The sequence below is a fragment of the Urocitellus parryii genome, chromosome 8 (assembly GCF_045843805.1).
Source record: "Urocitellus parryii isolate mUroPar1 chromosome 8, mUroPar1.hap1, whole genome shotgun sequence".
Taxonomy (NCBI): Eukaryota; Metazoa; Chordata; class Mammalia; order Rodentia; family Sciuridae; genus Urocitellus; species Urocitellus parryii.
Genome location: NC_135538.1, coordinates 98,842,792 through 98,870,373, shown reverse-complemented (window position 1 = coordinate 98,870,373; position 27,582 = coordinate 98,842,792). Strand labels below are relative to the sequence as shown.

Below are 27,582 nucleotides of genomic sequence, written 5' to 3'. Positions count from 1 at the left end.
TTGAGAAAATCTCACTCTCAGTACCGACTTACAATGTGATTTTGACAGCTCCAAGAAAGAGACATGTTAGAAGAAGATTAGAAATCTGATTTCATATTAGATCCTGATGAAGGGAATAAGTTTAAATTAAGTCTTCTCCAAGGAGTTTTATTATTTGATTATCATACATAATTTGAAAACATCATTATATTCTTAATAGAAGCCAAGATCAACATTTAGGTGAAGCACTTCATTATTGCAAAACTTTAGAAATTTGGTATGCTGGTCTTGGTCAATGCCAGCTTTCTTAAAATTTGAAAATCTTCCTCGCTTCTTCTAACTTTTTCTCATCAGTGGGAGGCTTCCTCTGGCTGCCAGGCTGCAGGAATTTCTTCACACTGGGGAGGTTACTGATTCTGGTTTTCAGGGCCTGCAACACAAAAATCATAGTCTTAGGGAGGGGTCCAAAGTCTAAACCAACTATTAGCACAACCCCGGGGAATCTGCACCTCTTCTAGACAAAGACAAACCAAGTCCCTCCATCAGCAACATTAGAAACAGATATCTAATAATAAAGAAGATTAGAGAGAGGAAACAGCTCAATGGCATATTTTTGAAAGGTATGTTTTAAGACTTTATTCAGTTTACAGTCTCCACTGCCTTCTTAGACCTGAATCCTTTAGATTCATTTTTCTTTCTCAAAGAAGAGCAACATGTCGCTCAGATATCAACAGAGACAAGTATCCAAAACAATTAAGACATGGGGAAATTGAGTTGGAAGTGAAGAGAAAATATTAAAGTTTAACCTGGGGCAAGTGTCAACCAATTTTCACACTGAGAGACAAAAGTTAGGATTGTTAAGAAATGGGAAACTAGATGAGGTGGGAAACTGTGGCGTGAGAAACACAGTGTCTAAGAGTCAGAACCAAAGGCAGGAGATCGTGAAAGACACCTGCTCAGATGGACTCACTATGCAAAGACAAGGGCACACCTGGGATAAAGGAATCCCAGAGGAATCAGGAACAGACCCCACAAGGAACAGGAGACCAGAGAAAGACAGAGTGGGAGAGGGGGAGAGGGAGGGAGCGAGTGCATTGGGCCCTGGGTTCTCACAATAAAAGGCAAAATATTTTTCTTGGGTAGCATTCACCTCTCAGATTTCCTGAGATATATTCCAAAATTCTCTCTCTCTTTTTTTTTCCTTTGAGGCACTGGAGATTGAACTCAAGGACACTCTACCACTAAGCTACACCCCCATCCTGTTTTATTTTAGTTTGAGACAGGATCTCCATAAGTTGCACAGGCTGGCCTAGAACTGCCTCAGTCTCCTGAGTAGCTGGGATACAAGTAGGTACCACCAAACCCATCTGACAAGATGTTTTTCATGCTTCAAATCCAGGGTTTAGAAGTTCACTCTGGAGGCCAGGGGGAGGGGTGGAAGGCCTTGAGAAGGCTGGAGGTTGGAACCTCACCAACTCAAAGGTTCAAATAATGAGATTTGAGAAAGGAGATGTAGGGCTGCCTCTCTGAGGACTTGAGGTAGATCACCTTCAGCAGAGGGAAGTTGGCCAGAAGGCTGGGGTCCACCTCTTCCACATAGTAGAGCAGTTCAGTGAGGTGAATGTCAGCCCTGCTCAGCTTGTTGCCAACAAGGTAGTCTTGTCCATGGCTCTTCAATACCTGCAGAATACAAGGAGTGACATTGTGAACACGCACGGCTAGCTGGTACCTCGAGTTGTCCCAAGCTTCTCAGCCCAACTCTCCCCCTCCTACCTCCTGGACAGGTGTGGAGCTGTAGATCTTTCTTCAGGCCCCCTGACTCATGAGAGACAGTGCAAAGTGGGGCTCTGTTCCCTCCTCTGTTAAAGCCCAGGGGACCTTCATGCTCATCCCCACATCCCTGTGTCATTCATACCTCCCAATAGGACCTGCATCTTCTGCATCCACCAAGGGCTGACCATGTCATGTCTGCCCCACACCCCACAGGGTGAAGCCCTGAGATCTGAGAGTGTCCCTCCCCTGCCTGGATCTTCCATACATGCCACGGGCTTAACATGTTTCTATCTGCTCCACACTTGAAAAGGATGCAGCCCTGAAGTCTCAGGATGTATCTGACCTTCTACTCTCTCTCTCCCGTGTCCTATGGTACTGGCTCTACCTTCATGGAAGCACCCTCCCCCAGGGAAAGACAATCTTAGAGTTTGTGTTTTTCCTCTTGTCTGCTCTCATCACTTTTTTGTTCTCTCTCTGGGATCTGAAGTAAACCTGGATGAACTTGAATTCATTACCTCCTTTGCAAAATCAGTTGTAACTCCTAACATACACTATGGTAAAAATCTACATGAGGAATTCCCTAGGGGTGAACTGTACTGATATCTGCAAATTCCTTTGTAATGCATGAAAAATAATATGTTTAACTGATGGAGAGAGTTGTAGGGAGATGGACACATATGATGAAGTCAACATCATAGGACGTTAATTCTGCTATCTAGGTGGAACTATGCATTCATTTGACACTTATTTCAACTTCTCTGGATGTATGAAATTGGCATAACAAAATGTATCAGAAATATGTGGTATTTATTGAAACATTCTATCAATGTGAAAATCATAGAGTATAAAAAGGAAACACACACTTGCCATCACCACTTAAATATGAACCACTGTTAAAAGTTTTGGTAAATGCCCTCCAGACTCTGTGTGTGTGTGTGTGTGTGTGTGTGTGTGTGTGTGTGTGTGTGTAAATGCTAGTTCTACAATTCATTTGTTTGATAACTATATCATTTGTAATCATTTTTTGTTCTTAATTGTTACCAAGCATCAGTTACACTAGTTTTGTCCTTGAAATGTCCTCAATTTACCTTCAGAGAGAAATCTTAATCCAGCTAGGCACTATGTAATGATGGACCTTCATTTCCTTACTTTGCATGGCTTTCCCCTCAAGCCTGAAAGCCAGGTCCCCAAATCCTATAAAATGATTTTTTATACCATCTCTTCATCTGTCTCTTACTGTCCATCTTCTGCCACTATCCTTGTTTAGAGACTTCTCATCCGTCCTTGAAACTCTCCCAAATTCCTCTGATGAGCCAGTATCACGTCTCCCTATTCACACGGGGTGCCAGAGTATTCTGCAATGCATCCTTTTCACCAGGTTGCTCTGGAATTAAAGCCCCAGGTGTTCTGCAGCATCTAGTCAACCTCTACTGTGGTTCAGAATCTTCTACAGCCCAATTGCTGCGACCATGACATTCCATCAAATATTGAATTCTAGATTGGGGCCTAATATATTAAACTCTTGCTGAAAAAATAATAACTTTGGTGTAACTACACAAGGCATCTTCACAGTCCATTTTTCATAAAATGCCTTGCAAGTCAGGGCATTGCTCTGGTGTTCAAGAAGCCTCTCTGGAAGTGAAAATCAATGTCTATAAATGCCCAGTTCTGTTTTTCTCTTGTCCACTGAACCCAGTGCCCCAAACTGATCAGATTCACTCACTTTTTCAAAGGCAGGGAGGTAACGATTCTTTGTTCTGTCTTTGATCAAGGCTATCTTGGCATCTTTTTGATCGGCAGGACACAATGGCAGATGTGTGATCATTTCATTCAAATCTGCCATACCCTCTGTATACATATCAATCCTGAAAGACAAAAACATCCAACAGTCAACGTTTCTTTAGATGTTAATGTTTAAAAACTTCAGAGTGTAGAGCTTCAGACTGTTGCCAAATAATTCCCGTCCTGTGGGTGCTTTTTATGTGCTAGTCATTATGTGATGATTTTACTATGTGTCAACATTTATTTCTTAGAACAATCTATTGGGGTACCTACATATCTAAATTTTTGTTCTATTCATCAAAGCATCAGTGGCTTGACCAGGATCACTAATCAGAGACAACATAGTGGAATCCTACATTTAACTGCAGATAATACACATAGGGTTTACTTTCTCTGTTGTGGTTTGTTCCATGAAAAAATGGCTAATGTCCCACCTTTGAGTAAGTCAAGGCAGGGGCCCTTACTCAGCTTCTCAAATACACTCCTGCTCCTCTCTCATCCTGTTACATAGCCTAAGCTCATTTTCCTGTTCAAGGTTAGAAGTTCTCCCATTTATTTCTCATGAAACACTTTTCCACAATTTTTTCACATGCTGTTTCCCCACCCTGGGCTTCTTTCCATTCCCCAGGACTCCACCTAAAATATCCCTTTATTTATTTGGTGCAATATTTTATTCAGTTGCAACTAATACATATCCTAGGAGACCTTTATTTCTGCTATTTCAAACTGGACTTTTTACAATTCTTTTGAAGTAATGGCTTTCTTGTCACATTCACACACTATAATTGTTGCCCCTTTAAAGCATAGTATTTAGCAGATTTTAGTATATTCATAGAATTCTGGAAACATTAACATTCTCTAATTGCAGAACATTTCAATCACTCCAACTCCCCCTCCTCGCAATCCTGTGCTTTGGTAGTGAGTCCCCTCCCCCACTCCTTACAGCCCCAGGCAACTGCCAATCTATTTTCTGCCTCTATGGATTTTAATGTGAATATTTTATATAAATGGATCACAGAATATAAGGCCTCTTTGGGGTGTGGTTTCTTTTACATAATGTTTTCAGAGTTTACCCATGTTGTAGATGCAACAGGAATTCATCTCTTCTCATGGTCAAATACTATTCCATTGTATAGCTATAGCACATTTTATTCCCCATTCATCCTTTGTTAGATATTTGAGATGTTATAACTTTTTAAATTTTATGAATAATGCTGCAAGAACATTTGTATATGAATATTAGTAAAAAATGTATTTCCATTTCTTATGGATATACACCTCATACTAGAATGGCTGGGTCATTGATAATTCTGTAATTCTTTGGAGGACCCCACAGTTTCATAAACAATTTTGTTTTTAATCAAGCAGCTATATCACAACAGGGAGGAAAATCTCACCCCAGCTTTAATGGTGCAGAATCAGCCTAGCTGCATTAGTTCTTCATGAAACACTTGAGGAAACCCTGTTATCTTAGGTACCAGCCTCTACTCACTTTCCATGGAGCTGACCCATCCATAACATAAGCTGGTAATTTAGGTTCCTGGTCATCGTTATTATAATTTCTGGAAATTAGGAATCAGTCCTTTGGATCCTTCCCTCCCCAGGACTCCTCTTGACACCATCAAACATGATAGTCTTTGTCCTATGCTGTTAGCTGGAGTCTAACCTCTAGGACTGAGCACCTAGAATCATGATTCTACTATCCTCATGACTTCATGGCTTATCAGTGTTTAAAACTCTGCCCCTGTGCTGAGTCTGAGAACATCATCCTCTGCTATAATGACACTCATTGAACCTTCTCCAAGATTCCTCTTCCCTCATATCCATAGGACTCTGCCATATTGTATTTGCCCAGCCCAGCCTGATGCCAGTCATGATCCGGCTGTCATGGTCCTGTTCACCTGAGAAAGAGCCTAAATCTTTCCCTTGCTATCTCTTGGTGTGAGAACAGAAAATACGCCATACAGGAGTCTCTCCTTCATGTCCTTCCCATAGAGGTTGTGTTTGGTGGCAATGTAGTTGAGAATGGCTCTGGACTGCACCAGCTTCATCCCGTCAATCTCCACCATGGGCACCTGCTGGAACATCAAACTCCCATCTTGTGGAAGGAGAAAAGGAAAAAGAGAATGAAATGTCTATGGGTCCCATTCATTCATGATGAGAAAATGTTCCTTGAAATCACTGAAAATACAAATGAAAAAAAAAAAACATATTGCCTGGTAACTTTTCAAGTAAAATAGCATTTTATTTTCAGCTTCCTATAGTCCTTTTTCCTCACCTATCCTTTTACTTTTTAGCTTATTTTATTTGTCTTTTATTCCCATCTAAATACAAACTAAGTGCCTGTGTGTGTGTGTGTGTGTGTGTGTGTGTGTGTTTAATACATTTTCATGGATATTTTAGGAAGGTTAGGAGGGGCTGTGGCAGGGCTGCCAGCCAGATGTCATTTTAAGTGGGAAGCTTCCAAATTAAGTTTCACGGTGTTCTTGACATTTAAGTTAGGTTCTGAGAATTTTTTATGCTGAGGTTCCTTTCTAGGCTCTTTCAAGTCTTCAGTTTTGCTGGGATATTGTGACAAGTCATAAATTAAAAAACATAAGGTAATTGCCTTATCTATTTCCCCTCCTGCCATCTAATGCATATCCCTGTGTGTGCTTGGATAAGAGGACACAGTAGGATCCTGAGCTCATTCTGGTGTACAAAGGATGAGAAAGCAAGGAGAGGGTACACACAAGGCCCGGGAATGATTCCTTAGCAATTCTCAGAGAGATTCAGCCCTTTTTAACCCTGTGAGAGTTGCCAGATCTTTTCAAGGAGTCCCACCCTTACATTTTACCCCGACTCTACCTCTCTACCATCCCTAGCTACCACCCCAGCATACATCATATCATTGCCTGGTATTTCAACCTTTTGCTGGACACCCTCATCAAGAACATTCAGATGGTCTTACCATTTTTTAACTTATCCAAATCTTCTGGAGATTCTATAAGCTTCTCTTCAAACTGGAAACAGAAAAGATCAAGAAGTTCTTATAGTTCACTGAATAACTTCATAGCCTTTAAAACTTAATTAGTCCCTGTCCAGTAATTAATATGGAGAGGTTAAAATTTCTTGAGTTTGGCAGTACACACAGAAGAGTCTGATCAGGACCACTTGGAACTTCAGATTAGCTCTACCAAGTAAAGGGCATGATTTTTAAAAAGGGATAGAAATGTAGCCCAGTGCTAAAACACCACCAAATTCAATCCCTAGAACCATATAAAAAGATAGATATGGTACTGAAGATCTATGTCTATATCTATATCTGCCTAGAATGGCACTACAGTATTTTGAGGTTTTGTGCACTTGCTTCTTTATGAAATTAAGAAAGGATCAAGCTAAAAAGTCTCAGGCATTTATGAAGGAATTGAGAACGTGTAATCCCCTAGGACGGCAAGGGAGCACACTAAAAATTCCCTTCACAGAATGTGACCACACCCTTTAACCATCCTCTTCCGCTCCCACTCACAGAACAAAATCTCTCCCTGAGAGTGTTCACTTCCCTCCCAGGAAACCCCCTCTGCAGTTGCTGGGTTCCTCTGATGGGACTAAAAATTGTTTTTCCTAGTGATGCCACTAGGGGGAAGCAGTCAACACAGAGCCTTACCAGTTTTTCCTATTCAAAAGTTAGAAGGAATGGCCTTTTTTCTTTCTTTCTTTTTTTATTTGTTATTTTTAGATATACAGGACAGTAGACTGTATCTGACATATTATATATACAGAGTACAACTTCCCATTCTTGTGGTTGAACTTGATGTGCAGTTAACACTGGTCATGTATTCATATATGAACATAGGAAAGTTATGCCTGACTCATTGTACTGTCTTTCCTATCCCCATTCCCCTCCTTTCCCTTCATTCCCCTTTGTCTAATCCAGTGAACTTCTATTCTTCCCTCCTCCCACTTTATTGTGTGTTAGATCCACATATCAGAGAGAACATTGGCCTTTGATTTCGGGGGGACTAGCTTATTTCACATAGCATGATAGTCTCTAGTTCTATCCATTTACCGGCAAATGCCATAATTTCATTTTTCTTTATGGCTGAGTAATATTCCATTGTGTATATATACCACAATGTCTTTATCCATTCATCTGTTGAAGGTCACCTAGGTTGGTTCCATAGCTTAGCCACTGTGAATTGAGCTGCTATAAACATTGATGTGGTTGCAGCACTATAGTATGCTTTTTTAAGTCCTTTGGGTATGTATGCTGAGGAGTGGGATAACTGGATCAAATGGTGGTTCCATTCCAGCAATGGCCTTTTAAAAACAAGTAAAATACTTGTTCCCACCCTTCATTCAAGTCCCAATTTGTCTGCATCCTCACATATATGCAGGCTGCCTGAAGACAGGAACTCTGTCTGCCTTGTTCACCCTGTGTCCTCAGGACCCAGCACAGAACCTGGCATTTCATGGGTGCTCAACAAAATAATTACTAAACAGATGTGTTCCACTGTTAAAGGCAGGTTGTTACTCTCTACTCCCTCCCACCTCTCATCTGTGCTTTTATTTTTAGTTTAATTACTTTTAGTTTCTTACACATCTTACCTTTATATTGTGTGAGGTTTTGGTACATATAAAAATACACATAAAACACAAGCGTCTTCCTCATATCAGTCACCAGTTCCAGTAATTACCGACTCACGCTGATCCTATTTCCTCCCCGTGTCCATCCTCTCTCTCACTTTGGTCATGTGAAATAAGTCAGGTATCATGTGATCTCATCCTAAATACTTCAGGGTGTCTCTAAAACTAAGAACTATTTAAAAAAAAATAACAATATCATACCTAAAATCACACAAAAAAACTCACTAAAAATTAACGATTTTAAAATTTCACTTGATACCTATTCAATATTCCAGTTTCTAATTGCGTCTGTCACAAACTATATTTTAAAGTTCTTTTAAATGCAAATGAATTTCACACACTGTGATTATTTGATGTCTCTGATTTCTTTTAAAAATATCTTTTAATACGATCAGAGTACATTATTTACATTATTCTATATAATTAAAATACATTGACAGAATATACTTTAATTGTTCATGTGGCCCTTTGCCAGGCAGATTTTTGTCATTTCCCTTTGGTCAGTCAGTCAATTTCTTTCATAATAATGGGACTTTTTTTATTTAAGGCAGACCATTCACAGGTTATCTAGTATGGAACTCTCCTGGCTTAGAAAAGTATGTTGATATGGTCAATTTTAGATCCAACATAAGGTAACCTAACTTAGAACCTACCTCCACTCCAGCTGCTGCCAAGAGCCACCGAATGGATTCCATTCTGCCCCGGGCATTGAAGTAATGAAGCACAGGCTTCCCCGCCATATTAGCAGTCTCTCTTGTTTCACTGAATATGAATGAATGAATGAGTGAGTACACAGAAGAAAGAGGTACTTTAATTTATGGCTAATAATCCAACAATACAAAAAAAAAAATCTGCCTTCTACATGGAAGGGTTGCTGGAGTCCCAGGAAGATCTTCCTTGGTCCACTCCTGAAATTGCACCAAGCCACTCTCATATTGCTATTTGCCCTCATTTTGAGGATATGAACAGAGCAGGTTGGATCCTACACCTGAAGGACCTGACAGCCCGGAAGGAGACCTCAAAAACCACAGGACACAGGACATAGTGGCTGGCAGGAAGAAGGGGACAGGAGCAAAGTTACTCGCCAGCTCTTTGGCTCCTGTGCTGCATTTATTCAAAAGCATTAAAATGAGGTTCAGTCTTCCCTGACTGCAGCCCAAACCTAAATTCTCCCCACAGGAAAAGGTGCTTATTTCTTTTTTATACTGAAATTCTGTTTTTCCACTACTGAACTTTCTTTTACAATCCAAGAAAGGAGTATTTATATCATGGGGAACACGTTTTGTTTCTCATTTTTATCTTCATTTAGTCCTCATAAAATTATTTCATATAGATTTTTATTATTCTAAGTTTGCAAAAGAAGATATTTATATCTATACAGGTTACTGATATGGTAAACCTGGCATTCAAATACACTTTTATGCCAGGTACGCTGGCCTATAACTGTAATCCTAGTGACCTGAGAGGCTAAGGCAAGAGGATGGCAATTTGAGGCCAGCCTCAGCAAATTAGTGAGAGTCTGTCTCAAAATAAAAAAGGGCTAAGGAGGTGGCTCAGTGGTAAAGTGCATCTGGGTTCAATTGCCAAAACCCCAGTACCAAAAAAAAAAAAGTATATATATACTTTTATTCGTCAAGTACACTTTTATTGGTCCCCCAAACCTTGGAACTTCTCTAGATCAGCATTTTGCAAACTTTGGATCATGACTTCTTTGTGGGTTGTAAAATCAATACCATGGTTTTTCAGATAGTGTTTTAAAGTTTCATCATCATAGAAAATATCAGGGTGTGAGCCATATATGGCAACGGTCAATGTTTTATGGTGAAACCTTGATTTTATTTCCAGTTATCTTATGAGGTTGTATATGTAACTGTGCTCTGTGTTGGTGTAAATGTAAAAGATACACTTGGCTGGGACTAGCCAAAGATATTTTTTGCCTATCCCCAGCTTTTCTGCACTGTAGACATTTTAGGCTGGAAAATTCTTTGTTGCAGGAAACTATCCTGTGCATTGGAATTTATTTACTAAGCAGTATCCAAAAACATAGTTCTGTACTTCCCTCCACTGTCCAATCATGACAACCCCAAACATCTCTAGGCTTTACCATTTCTCCTCCAGGGCTGCAAAATCACCCCTGGCTGAGAAACACTGCTGTATCCCAAGCTGCTTGGGAGAATAGCTCAGAGAAGGGAGCCAGAAAGAGCAGGTCCCACAGTGGCCAGGCAAGTTCAGCCATGGGGTGAGGCAAGTTTCATCAGGACTGTGAATACAAAAGCCCAGAGTTCATTAAAAAGCAAAGATTCAATTGCCTTGGGTTAGCGGGAGACAATTTCAAATCTATTTTTAATTGCTAGACCTTTGGTCAGAAAACACTGTAAAATGTGTTTTGCGAGATTTTGTGGTTGTTCAGTTTTTAGCACATATATATTTATCTCTACGCAGTAGTTATTTTTTAAAAATATATTTTTCAAAACTTTATTTTATTTATTTATTTTGTATGAGGTTCTGAGGATCAAACCCAGTGCCTCACCCATGTCAGGCAAGTGCTCTACCACTGAGCTATCATGTGTGAAATTTGATTTTTCTGTATGTCAAAATCATTTAAATGTGCCAGGGGAAATTTAGTGTAATCTTTTTCTTTCCTTCTTTATTTTTTTTTATTGCCTTCTTTCTGCTTTCCATGTAAATATATTGCTCTTCTTTAAAAATTTCGTTCAAACTTTCGAACATTCACGGAACAGTTTCCACATATCAAGCATGTTAAGCAGTGACAATGGTTGGAGGGAGCAAGATACTAGTCTGCATTGGTCCCTGCCCCATCTAGTCAGGACCACAGGCTTGAAGACACCTGACGCAGCAGAATGCACCCTGCAAAATGTGTGGCTGTCCTTTATGGATTCCTGAGAATTGGACCTAAGACTCATCACTCAAGCAAGCCAGAGCTAGGGTACAAGGATGCCAGGCTGAGATGAAGAGTCTGCCCTTTCTGCCTAGGTTAGTACCATCCAGCCGAAGCAGTACCAAACTCCCTGTGTGTCTGCCTTCCTACCCTTAGATTAGGGTTGTTCCTCATGGGTATATAAAAAAGCTGCTGGTAGCAATACTATAGAGTACATCCCCTTCATTACATTTTAATCTCTTCTCCCACAGAAGATTCTGGGTATTTGGGGTTGGTTTTTTTTTTTCCTCCATGAATTCTGGTTTGCCCTGCACAGGCCCCAACATGCATGTGGCTTTTCACAAGGTCTGAGATTCTGAGGCTTTCTTATATAAAAAAATTCATTTTATTCTTTTTATGTTGACAATTATTTGGGGGCACTAGTGACTGTCACTTGTTACTTAGTGACTGTATGTGCCTCATGAAAACCAATTATAGCTTCACAGATACATCAAGCTCTCCCTTTAAGAATTTCCAAGTTATAGACTTGGGTGCGATCTGAGACGTCAGTTAGCCCTTCCTCCAAACTGGCAATGAATACTTTGAACTCTAGAAAGGGTGTGTGATTTTCCACTTAGCTAGTTAAGATAAAGTCTGGATTTTAACCTAGTTCTGATATTCAGAGTAGTTTCCTTCTGCTATAGCTTATTTTTGAATTTTCCCAGCCTGCAAAGGTTACCATTTTCTTCCTTCCAAGAACACACACTAAATTGTGAGCCCATGAAGCAGAGAAATTGTCACAGTCTTTTAGCACTGTACATTGTGCCATGTTCGGTCCAAAATCTGTAGCTGTTATTCTGCTTTATAGCATTTCCTTTAGAGGAATCATTATTTAAGAATACACTTAGTATAGAGCAAAAATATAATAAGCTAGGATCATTGTAATAAAATAACCAATTCTGGTTATAAAAACTGCCATTCTGACGTTTAAACAGAATAATTAAAGTGATGGAAGTTTCCTACCTAGTAGAAACAAAGAGGTTAAGTTCTTTGGTAGCATAGCCCAGGGGCATATTTAACTTGGCAAATAAAAGGTATTTCCAAATTCTCTTTTGGACTGGGAACATGACAGTTCAAAAGTTGAGCGTTGTTCTTTAGTTCCCCTAAGAAATAAAGCCAGGTCCACTTGCCTTACTGCCCCCTAAAGTCTGATACATTTAGATTCAACTGTGATTTTGAGAATTTAAGCTCGGCCCACCCTTTGGTTTCAGTAGCATTGATGGAGAGGAAGAGGAGGAGAAAGGACAAAGACAAAGAGAAGAAAAGGAAGAAGGAAGAGGAGAGGGAGCAGGTGATGGTGAGGCAGGAAAAAAAAGTTGATACTTGGTGCCCAATTACAATGCAATATATGAACAACAAACTCGTGAAGTCAGTTAGGAGATTGCCATTCAGATTCTCATTGGCAGTCACTGATTTCTGGTTTCCAAACTGGATATTCTACTTCAAGAGCCATACAACCACCTAGATATATTTTCTTTTCATTGTTCAAGTTGTGCTCCCATCATAATTGTGTATCAACTCCTATATGAGTCACACTAATACATTCTTTAAATGGAGAACACAACTTTAGTGTCAGCTCCTACATGCCGGCAGGCGCTAGGAAGCAAGCACTTTCAGATCACTGATAATGACACCATTTGCACTTTTCTCCTAGCATCAAATTCTCTGTCCTTTTCTTCTGAATTCTTGGATATTATTTTTCCTTAAAGAACTAATAGACAACATTTCTTTTCCCCTGAGTATACAAAGAAAGCAATATAAGAACATAAAATGCTCACACAAAGTACCACATTTAAAAATGTTTTCCTAGTGAAGCAGGCACGAGAACATTCAGGAAGATTTTAAAAAGGGAGTACCAACCTGATTCAAGTGCAGGCTGCCTGGCTGCTGTGCTCCTCTAGGCAAGCTCTGAGTGGGTGTGTTAGCAGCTTTAATATTAACAACCGTTGCCCTCTGAACAGGGGTGGGGTCCAATGGGGAACAGCCACTCCCCTGGCTTTCATGTTTCCAGAATTTTATGCTAGATTAGAAAGAAAATGGCAAATTTTGTCCTTTAGAATTATCAATGTATGTGTTAACAAAGGATTTTAAGTCTGTCCTAGAAGGTCATGGTCACTGGACATCAGTTTTCTTAGGACACTACTTTCAAAAGATTTCATTAAATAGACTGTAAAGTTTAGGGCAGATTAAAAAAAAAGAATAAAAAAATTCATGGGGGAAGAAAAACCTCAATGTAAGAAAGTGCTATCAGGAAAGGAATTTGATAAGAGTGGGAGGGAACAATGTACTTTTGTAGCAGGGGCTAAACTGTGGATTCTGTTGCATAATTCCATAGGCCCAAGGAATCTGGCTGAGTTGTCCAAGCCCCAGATGGTAAGACTTTGGCTGCCTGGTTGGGGTCATTATCTTATTGGCTGCACTCTAGCTCCTTGTGCCTGAGCCTTTGCACACACTGTTTACTCTGTTTGGAACACTCCTGTCCCCTGCCCTGGGGTCCTGTGCCCCCTCTATCATATCACTCTTGGACTTGCCACGTTTAATACCTGTTTCCGCCCTGTCAACTGTGAGTTCCTGGGGGCATGACTGCCAATCATGGCTGACCAAAGTGCCCAGCACATAGAGGGAGCTTAATGAATATTCATAACTTCCCTTTTATAATAGAAATTCACTAATATGTATAAATGCAGCAAGAACAGGATGATAGGCTTAGATGTACCCTTCACTTTGCTTCAATGATTTTCAACAAAATTTGAAAAGAATCTCAGATTTAATTTCATTTTATTTCATCAACATATCATTTAAGGTGTATCTTTTAATTTTTTTGAAATTATTTCGATTATGGAAAAAAATTATAAAACTGGTATAGAGTTCCAAGATATCATTTACCTCGTGGGTCCTCTAATATAAACATCTTACAATACCATAGTACAATGATCTAAATCAGGAATTCAGCAATAGGTAATGCTATTTATTAAACTGCAGACTTGCTTGGATTCCATCACTTTTTCAATTGGGATTTTTTTTTCTAGTCAAGGATGTCATCTGATACCCCACACTATATTTAGTTGTCATGTCTACTTAGCCACCTCTATCTGTGACTGACAGGCTATCCTTCTCCTTTATCATCTTGGTATTTTTAAAGAGAAATGGTCAATTACTTTGTGGGCTGTGCCTAAGTTTGCATCTGCCTGATGTTTTCTTGTGGTTTGGCTGAGATAATATATTTTATGCAAAATATCATGGAAGTTACTCCATTACCTTCTCAGTGCTTGGTTTCTAGACATCATTTTCCAGACATAACCTGTCTCATACTTGTCGATGTTTACCTTGATCCCTTGATTAAAGGCATGTCTTCCATTGTAGTTACAAGCTATTCCTTCAGAATGAATAAATATGGAGAGACTTTGTTACTAGGTAAATATTCTGCTTCTGAATAAGCTTTTATCTACTGACTACATAGCATTCATTGTAGATCTTGTCTACAGCAAATATTACCAGAGTGTTTATCAATGATTTTTTTTCTTTTTTCTTTTCTTTTTTCTTTTTTTTTTTGCTGGTCCTGAGGACTGAACCCAGGGCCTTGTGTGTGCAAGGCAAGCACTCTACCAACTGAGCTACATTGACAGCCCTCTAACAATGATTTTTATTTCCCTTGTTTATTCTAAAATTAATAACTAGGATTCTTCTGTAAAGCAGAGCTGTTCCTTCTCCTTTGCTCAGTTATTTATACAATCAAGTAAATATATTATTTGGATATATGTATAACCAACATATATGGTGTTGCTCAAATCATTCCAGCTTTGGCCTTTAGAGCTCCTTCATCTTGGCTTCTGGGTCTTTTATGACAAGCTTTCTCTTTTTGTGAGCTTCTCCAGCTACTTTTTGTAGCAAAAAAATGTTCTAGGCTTATCTTTCTTTCTTCTGCCCCAGCCCTGAACTCAGTCATTTCTCAAAAATTCCTTATCTCTTTACTGGGGACCTTGTGTGCACTCATTGCTTGGAGGGGTTTCAATGCTCCTCTTCTTTCTGACCTGAAAGACGGCACATCACGGCTATATTTTTGCACTTTGTTGTTTTGTTGTTGTTTATGTTCATTTAATAACAGGTCTCAGAACTCTTCTCCATCTTAGTTCACAAAGCACTTTCTTATTTAGTCATTTATTTGTTTGTTTATTTTACAACTTCAAAGTAAGTATCTCATTGTTTGCATGCATCATATTTTTATGCCATCTCTCACCTGTGTGGGGACATTTAGGATTTTTCCATTGTTGAGGACTTACAAACAATACTTTAATGAATATCATTACACATATGTATTTTTGTATTGTTGGAGGTACATTTTACTAAAATATATGCTCCTTCAAAATTAAGTACTTTTTTCCTCTAGATATAACCACACTATTCCACTATAATATTATCTAGTGGAATGAGACTATCTGAAAAAGGCACCATTTGCATCACAAGGGCTGTCTATATCCAATTCTCTGGTGCCACTATAAAAGGAGGGTATGGGCCCAAGGACATCAGAGCCTTGCCTGTCAGGGTTCCCAAGGACCTAATTACCAAGGGACATCCAGGAAAGTTGAGCAAGCAGATGAAATATGTGTCAGGTACTATCTACATGATGTCAAGAGAGGTCATGTTTTCATTTTACAGATAAGATGTCAGAACCTCAGAAAAATAAGGACTTGCTGAATCATCCAGCTTATACCGGCCAGATCTCAGGTTTTCACGTGGCTAAAGTCCATGCTTTCTTCACAGACCTCTCACTCAAAGGGGAAGAAGGAAGCCATGATCTAGTGCTTGAGAATTTGAATAAAAACACCACCCCTGGAAGCAAGTGAGGGTCTCAAACCAAAGCAGGCAGAGACTGAGGAGGCCCTCCCATAGAGAGGATGGCAAGTGGGGATGGGAGGTGACAGAACATTTACCCATCTAGAGACAATGATGATCTATTCAGAGAGCCAAGTTCACCTGTGTGTTTGGGGAAATGGAGTTGCAAACTTGAAGGTGCACACAAGTAACCTGGATGTCTTTTTTTTTTTTTAAAGAGAGAGAGAGGGACAGAGAGAGAGGGAAAGAGAGAGAGAGAGAGAGAGAGAGAATTTTTTATTTATTTTTTAGTTTTTCGGCAGACACAACATCTTTGTTTGTGTGTGGTGCTGAGGATTGAACCCGGGCCACACGCATGCCAGGCGAGTGCGCTACCGCTTGAGCCACATCCCCAGCCCTTGGATGTCTTTTAAAATGAAGATTCTGATGGGTAGGGATAGGCTGAGTCCTGAGACTGCACTTCTAGTAAGTTCCCAGGGGCAGCCCATGGTCCTGTCCAGGGCTGCACTGTAGATTATGGGTATAAGCCTCGGAAGCCGAACCAACAGAAGATTGTGTGCTCTAGATGAAGCCGCCCACTCCTAAGGTCGGGGACAGAGGCACTGGTGGACAACAAGTGAGGGGTCACAAGTATCCTCGCCTTAGAAGCAAGGAATGTCGGTCATCTGCTGCTGCTGCAGAGTTCAGCTGTGAGTCTGAATTATTTACTTTTGGCAAAATACACAGATATATTGGGCCAGAGCTGTTGACCTGGAAGTGGGCTTTTCTCTTAGCAGAAATGTTTGTTAATTCCTGTTGGGTGCAGAGCAGGCTGAACTGTGTTGTCTGCAGGGCAGGCTGAACAGATGTTGGCTGCAAGATAGCCCACGCACTCAAACCCCCCTCTATCTGGTCCTTTATCACCTGTTTTTGTCAAGTCCCGCTCAAGGCTGAGCACTCAACCCCCTTGGGCCAACAAGGCAGCTTGCAGACCCAGAGGCCCCATTAGATTTGGGCTATAAAAACTCCCTCCTGCCAGGCCCCCTTCTCTCTTGCTCTCTTTCTCTCTTGCTCTCCTCTCTCTCTCTCTCTTGCTCTTTATCTTTCTTGCGTGCGCTCTCTGTCTCTCTCTTGCTCTTGCTCTCTCCCTGTTCATCTCTTCTCTTTTCTCTCTCTTTCCTTCCTTCTTTTCTCTTTGTTGCACTGCTGCAATAAAGATCTTTTGGTCACTCTGAGTGTTGTGGTCACTTTCCTTTCCATTCCCAGAGTGGTTGGACTGCACGTGGGCTGCAGAGCTTTCTTCTCTTACAGACATTTGTGTTTGAGCATGGCGAGGATCTTTCCTTCTCCACAGGAAAAGAACTCTTTTCCCACAATTCCACTTTTCAAAGCATAATTCTTTTAAATGACAATGAACAGAACCAAATGGAAGGATCAGACCCATGAGGGCCATAAGGAGCAACCCCCCCCCACCTGCCCGCAGTGTAGCAAGTCTGAACAAACATTCCAGAGGACCAGCCATGAGGCTCCTATTGAACACACCTCTCTTCCGAATTTCAAAGCCTCTGGACATCTTATTTAGCCAACTCAGAAACAGATGTTATCTTCAAAACCACCCACAAAATCTCTGTTCTTCTTTTCTATGTTGAGAAAAAAGAAAATTGAGCTCTCCTGAAGGTCCACTATGTGCCAGGCATCATGCCTAAACCTATCATGTGGTTCATCTGTGTGCACACGCACGTCCATCTTGATTCTAGAGTAAGGAAGCAACTTGTGATTTTTAAAAAATGCTTAAACTCATTTCACTTAGAGATGAATGTCTACCTTTTCTATCTATAGATAAGCTAGACATTTTGAGGGTATCTTTGTCTTTTGTTTTTTCTCAAAGTGGAGGCCCTAATTAAATAGAAGATGGATTTTAGAAACTGTCTGGGAAGATATAAGCTTTGTTTCATCCACAACCCAGTTGTGCCCTGGCAGTTGGGTAGGTTGCAGATAGGACAAAGAAAGTGCCCAAAGGAAGCATTGGAGACATATGATTTTCTGGTGGAAGCTTACAAGAGATCCCTGACTATTCCAAGAAGAATTTAGCTGTGACAGAGTGACAGCACCTCTGTCCCCCAGGGTGCTTTGCCAAGAAACACATTCCTTCTCTCCTGGTGTTTTGGCCAATGGCAGCAGACTGGATGGATGACATGTACCCTTTCCACGGTGCCCTCAGCTCTGTGCCCATCTCCACTCAGAGAGGGGTTTTTATATGTTAGGCTGCAGAAGCCGTGACATCGTCAGCATCAGTGGGCTTAGTTTGCTTGTCTGACCAGCATTCCAAGGAGCAATTCTCCCAGCATACATGTAAGAAAGTAGCTTTCTACAGATAACATGGACTTTCCCTAGGTCCCAGTGTGCATGAGACAGTGTTCTTCAAGATAATATATATCCGGGCTTTCTGATCCAGGCTTGCTCTCATTGTTCCCTTAACTTGGCTAGGATTTTTGTAACAGAAAGGAAGCATTCAGTACATGGTGTTTTACTGTTCCCCTTTGCTTTAGGGAATGATACAATCTTCAACGTTGAAAATCCTTTGCAATCCCATTCCCTAGAAGGGATGGCTCTTCCCTGTAGTGGAAGTGTCTCTGGAAAGCCACGTTATTCTAACTGTGGCATCTCTTCTAGGCCTGGGGTTTTTCTGTCTCTTGTTTCACACTTGGCAGGATGCTTTGTCACTACATAAAGCTGTTCCCTATGATGCCATCTGGGAATAATAAATGCAACTATAGTTTTAGATTTGATCACAAAGACTTAAAAAGAAAAGGAGTTGAAATAACAAGACGATTACAGGATTCTTTTGCATTTTTACAGGGAATATGGGGGCTTAAAGAATACTGGGACACAACAGCTACTTTTACCTATCTGTTACAGCCCTCTGAAAAGGTGGCACAGCTTAAAGCAGAACTTGAGAGTTATCCACATCCCCTTTCCACTGTACTTGCGTCCTTGTCATGCATGATTTAAATCAATGCAGGTCCTTCTGCCCCCTTGACCTTTCTCTGCTATTTTTTAACAGGCACAGCAAGACCAAGCCAGACCTTTGCTCAAATCTCCTGTCAACAATTTACTTGCTCTAATTAGGCAAAAGAAAGAAATTAAAGGAATATGAATAGGAAAAGAAGAGCTCAAAATTTGCTGGCCAACAACATGATCTTATACTTAGAAGACCCCCCCCCAAAAAAAAAAAAACTCCACCAGAAAACTTCCAGAACTCATAAACAAATTCAGCAAAGTAGCAGGATACAAAATTAACACCCATAAATCAATTGCATTTCTATACTCCAATGACAAATCAGCTGAAAGAGAAATTAAGAAAACTATCCCATTAACAAAAGTCTCAAACAAACAGCAACAACAACAAAAAAAAAACTTGGAATCAATCTAACAAAAGAGGTGAAATACCTCTGCAATGAAAATTATAGGACACTAAAGAAAGAAGTTGAAGAAGACCTTAGAAGATGGAAAGCTCTCTCATGCTCTTGATGTCAACATGGCCATACTACCAAAAGTGCTATAAGAATTTAGTGGAATTTCCATCAGCATTCTAATGACCTTCTTCATAGAAATAGGAAAAGCAGTCATGAAATTCATCTGGAAAAATAAGAGGCTCAGAATAACCAAAACAATCTTTATAGAGAAAAATAAAGCAGGAGGCACCACAATACCAGAACTTAAATTATATTACAGAGCTATAGTAACAAAAACAACATGATATTGGCACAAAACAGACACAAAGACCAATGGAACAGAAGACACAGAGATAAACCCACAAAAATACAGTTACCTCACACTTGGTAAACGCACCAAAAACATGCATTGAAGAAAAGATAGCCTCTTCAACAAAGGTGATGGGAAAACTGGAAATCTATATGTAGTAAAATGAAATTAAATCCCTATCTCTCACCATGGACAAAACTCAACTCAAAGTGGATCAAGGACCCGGGAATAAAACCAGAGACCTTGCACCTAACAGAAGAAGTAGGTCCAAATCTCCATCATGTCAGATTAGGCCCCAACTTCCTATGGTATAAGAATTAAAACCAAGAATCAATAAATGGGATGGATTCAAACTAAAAAGCTTCTTCTCAGCAAAAGAAACAATCAGTGAGGTGAATAGAGAACCTACAGAATGGGAGCAAATCTTTACCACAAGCATATCAGATAGAGCACTAATCTCTAGGATATATAAAGAACTCAAATATTTTAACACCAAGAAAACAAATAACCCAATCAATAAATGGGCCAACAAACTGAACAGACACTTCTCAGAAGATGATATAAATCAATCAACAAATATATGAAAAAATGTTCAATATCTCTAGCAATTAGAGAAATGCAAATCAAAACTACTCTAAGATTTCATCTCACTCCAGTCAGAATGGCAGCTATTATGAATACAAACAATAGTAAATTTTGGCAAGGATGTGGGGGAAAATGCACACTCATACACTGCTGGTGGGACTGCAAATTGGTGCAGCCAATATGGAAAGCAGTACAGAGATTTCTTGGAAAATTGGGAATGAAACCACCATTGACCCAGCTATCCCTCTCCTAGGACTATACCCAAAGGAGTTAAAAACAGCATACTATAGGGACACAGCTACATCAATGTTTATAGCAGCACAATTCACAATAGCTAAACTGTGTAACCAACCTTGATGTCCTTCAGTAGATGAATGGATTAAAAATGTGGTATATATACACAATGGAATACTATTCAGCATTAAAAAAGAATAAAATCATGGTATTTGCAGGTAAATGGATGGAGTTGGAGAATATAAGGCTAAGTGAAGTTAACCAATCCCAATAAACCAAATGACAAATATTTTTTCTGATATAAGGATGCTGATTCATAATGGTGTAGGTAGGGGGAGCTAGATAGAGCAAAGCGCAGGAAAGAGAAGGGAGGGGACATAGGAGTAGGAAAGATTATGGAATGAGATAGACATCATTACCCTAAGTACATGTATGAAGACATGAATGGTGTGACTCTACTTTATGTACAACCAGAGATATAAAAAAATGTGCTCTGTGTAATATGAATTGTAATGCATTCTGCTGTCATACAAAACAAATTAGAATATGAAAAAGATACATGAAAAAGAAAGAAAAATATTTAATTGACAAAAAAGAATACAAGTAACAATAAACATTGGCAAGGATGTGGGGGAAAAGGGTGCACTCATACAATGCTGATGGCACTGCAAATTGGTGCAACCACTCTGGAAAGCAGTATGGAAATTCCTCAAAAAACTAGGAATGGAACCAACATTTGACCCAACTATCCCACTCCTCAGTTTATATCCAAAAGATTTTAAATCAGCATACTACAGAGACACAGCCACATCAATATTTACAGCAGCTCAATTCATAATAGCTAAGCTCTAGAACCAAACTAGATGCCCTTCAACAAATGAATGGAAAAAGAAATTGTTGCATATTATAAAAGTCATAAACAAGTATGACTTTATGATGTTTGCAAGTAAATGGATGGAACTGGAGATTATCATGCTAAGTGAAATAAGCCAGTCCCCCAAAACCAACAGTTGAATGTTTTTGTGATATATGAAAGCTAACCCACAATAAAGAGGAAGATAGAAAGAACAGATATTCAATAGAATAGACAAAAGGGAATGGAGAGGAATGAGAAAAGGAAAGGCAATGGAATGAATACAAAATCATTTTCCTATGTACCTATATGAATACACCTAGCAAATCCCACGATCACATATGTCCATAAGAATGGAATCCTAACTAGAATATGGCAAATGGCATACACTAACAATTATATCAAAATAAATTCTAATGTCATGTGTAACTGAAAAGAACCAGGGCTGGGGAACTAGCTCAGTTGGTAGAGTGCTTGCCTTGCATGCACAATGCCCTGGGTTCAATCCTTGACACCAAAAGAAAAAAAGAACCAATAACATTTTTTTAAATCTGCATAGAATGGTTTTACAATTCTATGTGGAATGGAGTTACTCTGATATTTGTCTTTTTAAAATATTTATCTTTTAAAATATATTTATTTTTAAAGATAGCTTATCGTTTTTAGGATTTTTATAAATGGAAAAAAAATTCTTCACCATAAAAAATTTAAAAAGGAATTTACTAGCTTCCATGAGTGTGGAAAGTTCTTTAAATTCCCCTAGAACCTACTTTATAAGGTGGCTGTGAAGTTTAAGTAAGAGGTATAAATTACTCATCACAAATCTATGTATAAAGCATGTGCTCAAAAAATAGCAGCTATTAGGTCCATTATTTCATTCACTACAGAAGAAGGTATGAAAAGAGAATTTAAGAGTACCAAAGAGTGAAAATAGAAGGTATTGATGAAAGCGGTTAAGTCAGTGGCCTCCATATCCCCTGGAATGTCTACTGACTCAGGTGGTTAGAAGTCTGGCCTACCCAAGCCCAGCAGGCAGGGTACTGTGAGGGAGAAGGAAGCCACACGAATCCACCACCTGAGGACCCTTGCAGTTATCGACCACCACCACCAGGACAGCAAGCTGCCCCCTGCCCCCTTTCTGGGCTGCCAGTCTGGTGAACCTGCACTGATAGAATGCCCTCACCTGAAGCTGGGCCAAGCAGAGGGTCCCTGCAGTCCTGAATTCCTCATGTTATCACAGGACACACTGGGAAACAAGATGAAGTATTCTCGGCCAGCAATTAGATCTTTCAAACGTCTCATGTTTTATAAATATTTGCTCTTGAATCTGGCAGAAGAAGGTGGCCAAGGTCTGTCATGAGTAGGCCTGGCTTCTTGCCCTGATCCTGGTCTCACCTCTGGGAACCTAAGTACCTCAGTTTCTCAGGGCCTCAATTTCTCACCTGTACAAACCTAAATGATCATATGTCTCTTGGAGGGTTGCTGAAAGGATTAAGTCATGTAATGAGCGTTGAATAGCTGGACAAGCGCCTGGTCCATAGACAGTGCCCAACAACTGTTATTTTGCCCTCATGACCTTTATCTAAACCAATCTTCATGTGGTGCAATTTCAGTATGAACTTGATTTTTTTTTTATATAGCCATACCTATTTCCTGGTAGCTGAAATTCCTTCCCTTCTAGAAGGGACAAAGCCCTTTACCGCAAATACTAGGTGTAAAATAGAAATTGCACAGAGAGAAGTTATATAAATCTGAGAACTAATTGTGGAGGGGAAGAGGGTTGTGGTTGGCTTCTCAGACAAAGGTGGCAGTATCTTGTGAGGTCACCGAATCCAAGGTCATGCATCTGCTCTGTGGGTCCTGAAACATGATGAGTACAGTGCCCTCCATGTCACACAAGAGGAAACTATTTGCATATAAACACACACACACACACACAAAAAAAAAACAGGCCTAAAAGCAAATTAAAGTTCGACATGCTACAACATGAACGAATCTTGAAAGCACTATAGCACTTATATATAAAATAAGCGAGACACACAGGAAAAGTATTGTATGATCCTGCTCCTATGAGGTATCTAGATGAGGCAAATTCATAGAGACAGATAGTAGAATGGTGGTCTTCAGAGGCTTGGGGATAAAGAATGGGGAGTTATTGTTGAATGGGTATAGAGTTTGAGTTTGGAATGATGAAAAAGTGCAGGAGAAGGATTGTGGTGGTGTTTGCACAGTAATATGAATGTTCCTAATGCCCCTGAATTGTATATTCGAAAATGGTTAAAATAATAAATTTTATTTCCATAAACACACACCACACACACACACGCACACATACACACGAAACATACATAAGCCAGAGATGTATGTTGTTTTACAAAAAGAACAGTCACTAGGAGGATCAGAACGTACCTTGAGACTGGCCAACACAAAGTAGAAGGAACGTCTACAAGAGGCTGGGGTGAGCACAGACCCTGAATTAGGAAAGTGGGTTGATGTTGAGAATTGGTTTGTCTCAAGAAATCATAAACTCAGGGCCCATCTCTGGCCTTCCCAGAGCAATTTCCCAACATTTCAGGAATCGGTAGAAAGAAAAAATGGTAATAGTTGTAAGCTCTGGGGGGAAACTAGGAGTCTCCTCCAGCCATCTAAAAGGCTTTGATATTCAGAATCTTGTCCTCCTGCAACCCATCTGGGACACACAGATTGGGAAGCTCTGTGTCAGGAGCCCAGAATATTCCTGTTCAAGTGCTAGAATGATCTGCAAATCCTTGCCCCCTTAGATTCTTTGCACACGGCCACCTGAAGCTGCTAATGGGATTATCGCATACTTTAACATGAAATCCTATTTTCTGGAGATTACAGCTCAAAGTCTTTGATGAAGGACTTCAGAAACCTCCTCAGGACCTGGAAATGCTGGTGGTATCTCTGATGCCTTGTCTCATTCTCTGGTGAGAGATGGAGCCATAGGCTTAGAACAGCTCCTCACTTGGGAAGGAACGTTCTAGTGGGCCTTCCTTCAGGAAGAGAAAGCCACAAGAAGGCAAGCCAGGATGATTTTCTTGGCACTGTGGGTTCAAAGCCAGAGTTATTTTGCATCAGTCAACATACTGTGACAGAAGGCAGCCAGATGATAACCAGGGGCTGGGTTGGGAGCAGCGATCAACTAGAATGAGGAAACTTGTAGGGATGAGGGGACTGCTCACCCCTGGAGTGAGATGATGGTTGGACATCTATAAATACTTACTAAAAATCACTAAACATTTTATTTTATTTATTTTTACAGCATGATAAAGCTGACTTTATTCTGGACTATCATGATAAGTAAAAGAAATTTGTAACCTTGCAGAGAGATTGTGCTCAACTCCCAATACCATCTGGGCAAGTGGGAATTTATAGCTAAGGATCAGGGTAGGGGTCAGTGGATGGAAAAAAATTACTAAGAAGGAACATCAGTCTAAAGGAGGAATTCTGGCTAAACTGACCTAATGAGATTCTTGATGAAGACAGGCCAGATTGATTAGACAGACAGCTTGGAGATGATAGGGTTAAGGGACCAGACCAGAGACACAGGATGACCAGATACTGATGGAGAGGGGTTCTTGCTAAATTGAGTTTGGAGGATTCTTTGTTAAAACTTGATTTTCTAAGGAAATGTCAAGATGGGTCTAGGAAGATTTCAGGAAACAGATCAAAATTTGGCTAAGCAAAGACTCTTTATCAAAAGTAATAAGAAATGCCTCTGTGGATCTCTTGGGTGTAAAACTTACTGTTTCCTTCCCCAGTTATGAAAAATAAATGCTATTTTCTCAGAATGAGTAAGTTCCATTACTCCCCAGTATGCTGATTCTTTTGTTCTCTACTACTCTTTTAACAAAAGGAGGCCTAAGTAACTGGAAAATACCTGTAGCTGGACTTTTAATGGGGCTGATAATAATCCTTCTCCTAGAAGCTTTGAGTCTCCTTTGAGAGTCAAAACCTCCAGACACACAGGCTATCACTGTGGGGACAAGTGAGTCTATGTGGCAAAGGCAGAGACCAGTCTATGTGGCAAAGGCAGAGACCAGGATTCATTGCCTCACGTAGTTGATCTGCAGGAACACAACAGCATATCTGATCACTAATCTAGGGTGCACACTGTGTCCTGGAATGTGAAGATTCCTCTTTATAGAATATCATGTGCAAGCTGACACATAGCTTCTCCTGCAAAAGGCCACTGTGTTATTCTCTTGGGTCAGCAGCTTCTGGAGGGTATGGCTTATGAGAAGTCCAGTGACCTAGTATCTTCTTCTGAAAGGATGCATAAATTCTGAATTGATTATTTGAAGGTCAGATACCGGTGCTGACTGAGGCCCTGAGGTGAGAAAGTAGATATATGCCCCCAAACAGATTTGATTCCATAAAAGATAAATCAACTTGCAGAGTGTCTGACTGGTCTTCTTGAGGGACAATGCTGTAGGGAACTCACCTTGGGTCTCTCTGGCTAATACATTAGATTTTGGCCTTAGTAAGTGGAAACCCATGGTGTGGGGCCCATGTGTAGCTTCCTTTGCTGTTACCATAGTCACTCAGTTCCTGATAGCAATGTGCCACCACTAGGCGGAGTGGCTGATTGATGAGCTGCCTGACATTGATGGACCAGGTCATTCTATCTACTTGGTCACCTTGTGCCTCCTCCATAGTGGATGCTTTCTAGGGGAGAAGCAGCTAATTTCCCTTCTCACAAAGTTTCCATATCTTTCTGAGTTCCTGTCCCATGGAGGAGTATGTATCTTTTTGGAGGGGCTCACACATTGCTTCATTTGCTTCTCACAGATCAGTGAAATCCAGGATCTCTCCTCCATCCTGAGAAGTGATCTGCTCAAGGCCTACACAGGATTATAGAGGTTATATACCATGTAACTTATAGTCAATTATTCCTAGAATGGCCTTGAACAAAGAGCAAAGCTTTGTCAGTTCCCCCCACTATTCAGTGTATTTTGTTTTTCAGTCCTGGAGACAGAATAGAAGTTCAGTCTCAGTGTTAGTATTCATATGAAGAATACTAACCTACTGGATGTCCATAACCTTTCAGAGCCAGGAGAATGCATCCTCAGCAACCTCTGATATCAAAAAGATACAAATAATAACCTTAACCATGTTTCCCTTTCACTCATTTGTTTGTTAAACGCTTAGGACCAGAAGTTTCCAAACATAAAAACTGCACCTGTAGCTAAGTTCTCCAGTTCTTGATGAGCTGCATGCTAGTCCCCCGGAACCCTTTCCTAGGGGTCTTATCTGCCCAGCACTGAGGGAGGCTGGCCATTCTACCCTAAGCATTTTGTAATAAATGTACCTCAATGATACTTTTAAAAAATTAAATAATGACATTTGTTAAAACAACACTGAGCTACAAACTTAAGATATATGCTCTTTGCTATATGTCTGTTTCACTTTGGTAAAAAGATTTCTGCAAAAAAAAAAAAAAAAAAATACTGCACACCCAGTCCCAAAGGTGCTATAAGAAAGAAAAAGTCCCATTCCTTGCAAGGTTTCTGGAAGGGTCCAATAGACATTGAATAGAAATGAACTGGTTATAAATAAATAAACTTAAAATATCAACATTTCTGCTAAGAGCTTCAGTTAAGAACACCATGTACAAATTTTCTACCCCTGAGCAAATGGAAAAGACCTATTTTTCAAATAGATTCAATTTCCCAGTGAATGCCAGGTAACTTGCCAAATATATTTAAAATACTATGGGTCCTAACTTCTGGATCCAGGTTCCGGTTTTATCACCCATTAGCTTGTGATCTTAGAACAATTTGCCTCCACTTTATGTGTCTAATTTTCCCCATCCCTAAAAACCAGGATGTAATTCTTCTGGCAACACACACAGTAGAAGCTGGCTCTTGTGGGGAGGGATGCTGAACCTCACTTTTCTTATCTGTAAACTGAGGAGATAGTAGACCTTTCTTGTTCTGTCCGCACAGTCTCTATTCCCCCCATCTCCTGGTAATAACATTCCCATTATTTAAGAAATGTCTCCTTCCTCCTCCATGTGGTTCCAGTTTGGAAGTATCATTACCACTGTAGTAATGGCAGGGACACCTAGCCAGGGGAAAACTAATGACAGAATCTTGAAAGGACCTAAGGCCACCCAGACATCAGAATAAGATGTGAGTCAATGCCATATATCTGGGAAGGTACCAGATCTTGTCACGAGATATGGAAAATCCTGACACTCTAGAATTTCTCT

The 27,582-nt window shown here is 40.1% G+C and overlaps 1 protein-coding gene across 1 annotated transcript; it reads right to left on the bottom strand.

Annotated features, from left to right (window-relative positions):
* Nucleotides 1-139: 139 nt before the first annotated feature.
* On the bottom strand, nt 140-13,019 carry LOC144256581 (glutathione S-transferase A1). Its single transcript, XM_077801844.1, has 7 exons — nt 12,959-13,019; nt 8,814-8,922; nt 6,485-6,536; nt 5,500-5,632; nt 3,476-3,617; nt 1,528-1,659; nt 140-409 (listed from the first exon to the last, which is right to left on the bottom strand). The coding sequence occupies exons 2-7, from the start codon at nt 8,898-8,900 to the stop codon at nt 287-289; spliced, it is 669 nt and encodes a 222-aa protein (XP_077657970.1). The 5' UTR covers nt 8,901-8,922; nt 12,959-13,019; the 3' UTR covers nt 140-286.
* Between the last annotated feature and the right edge of the window lie 14,563 nt (nt 13,020-27,582).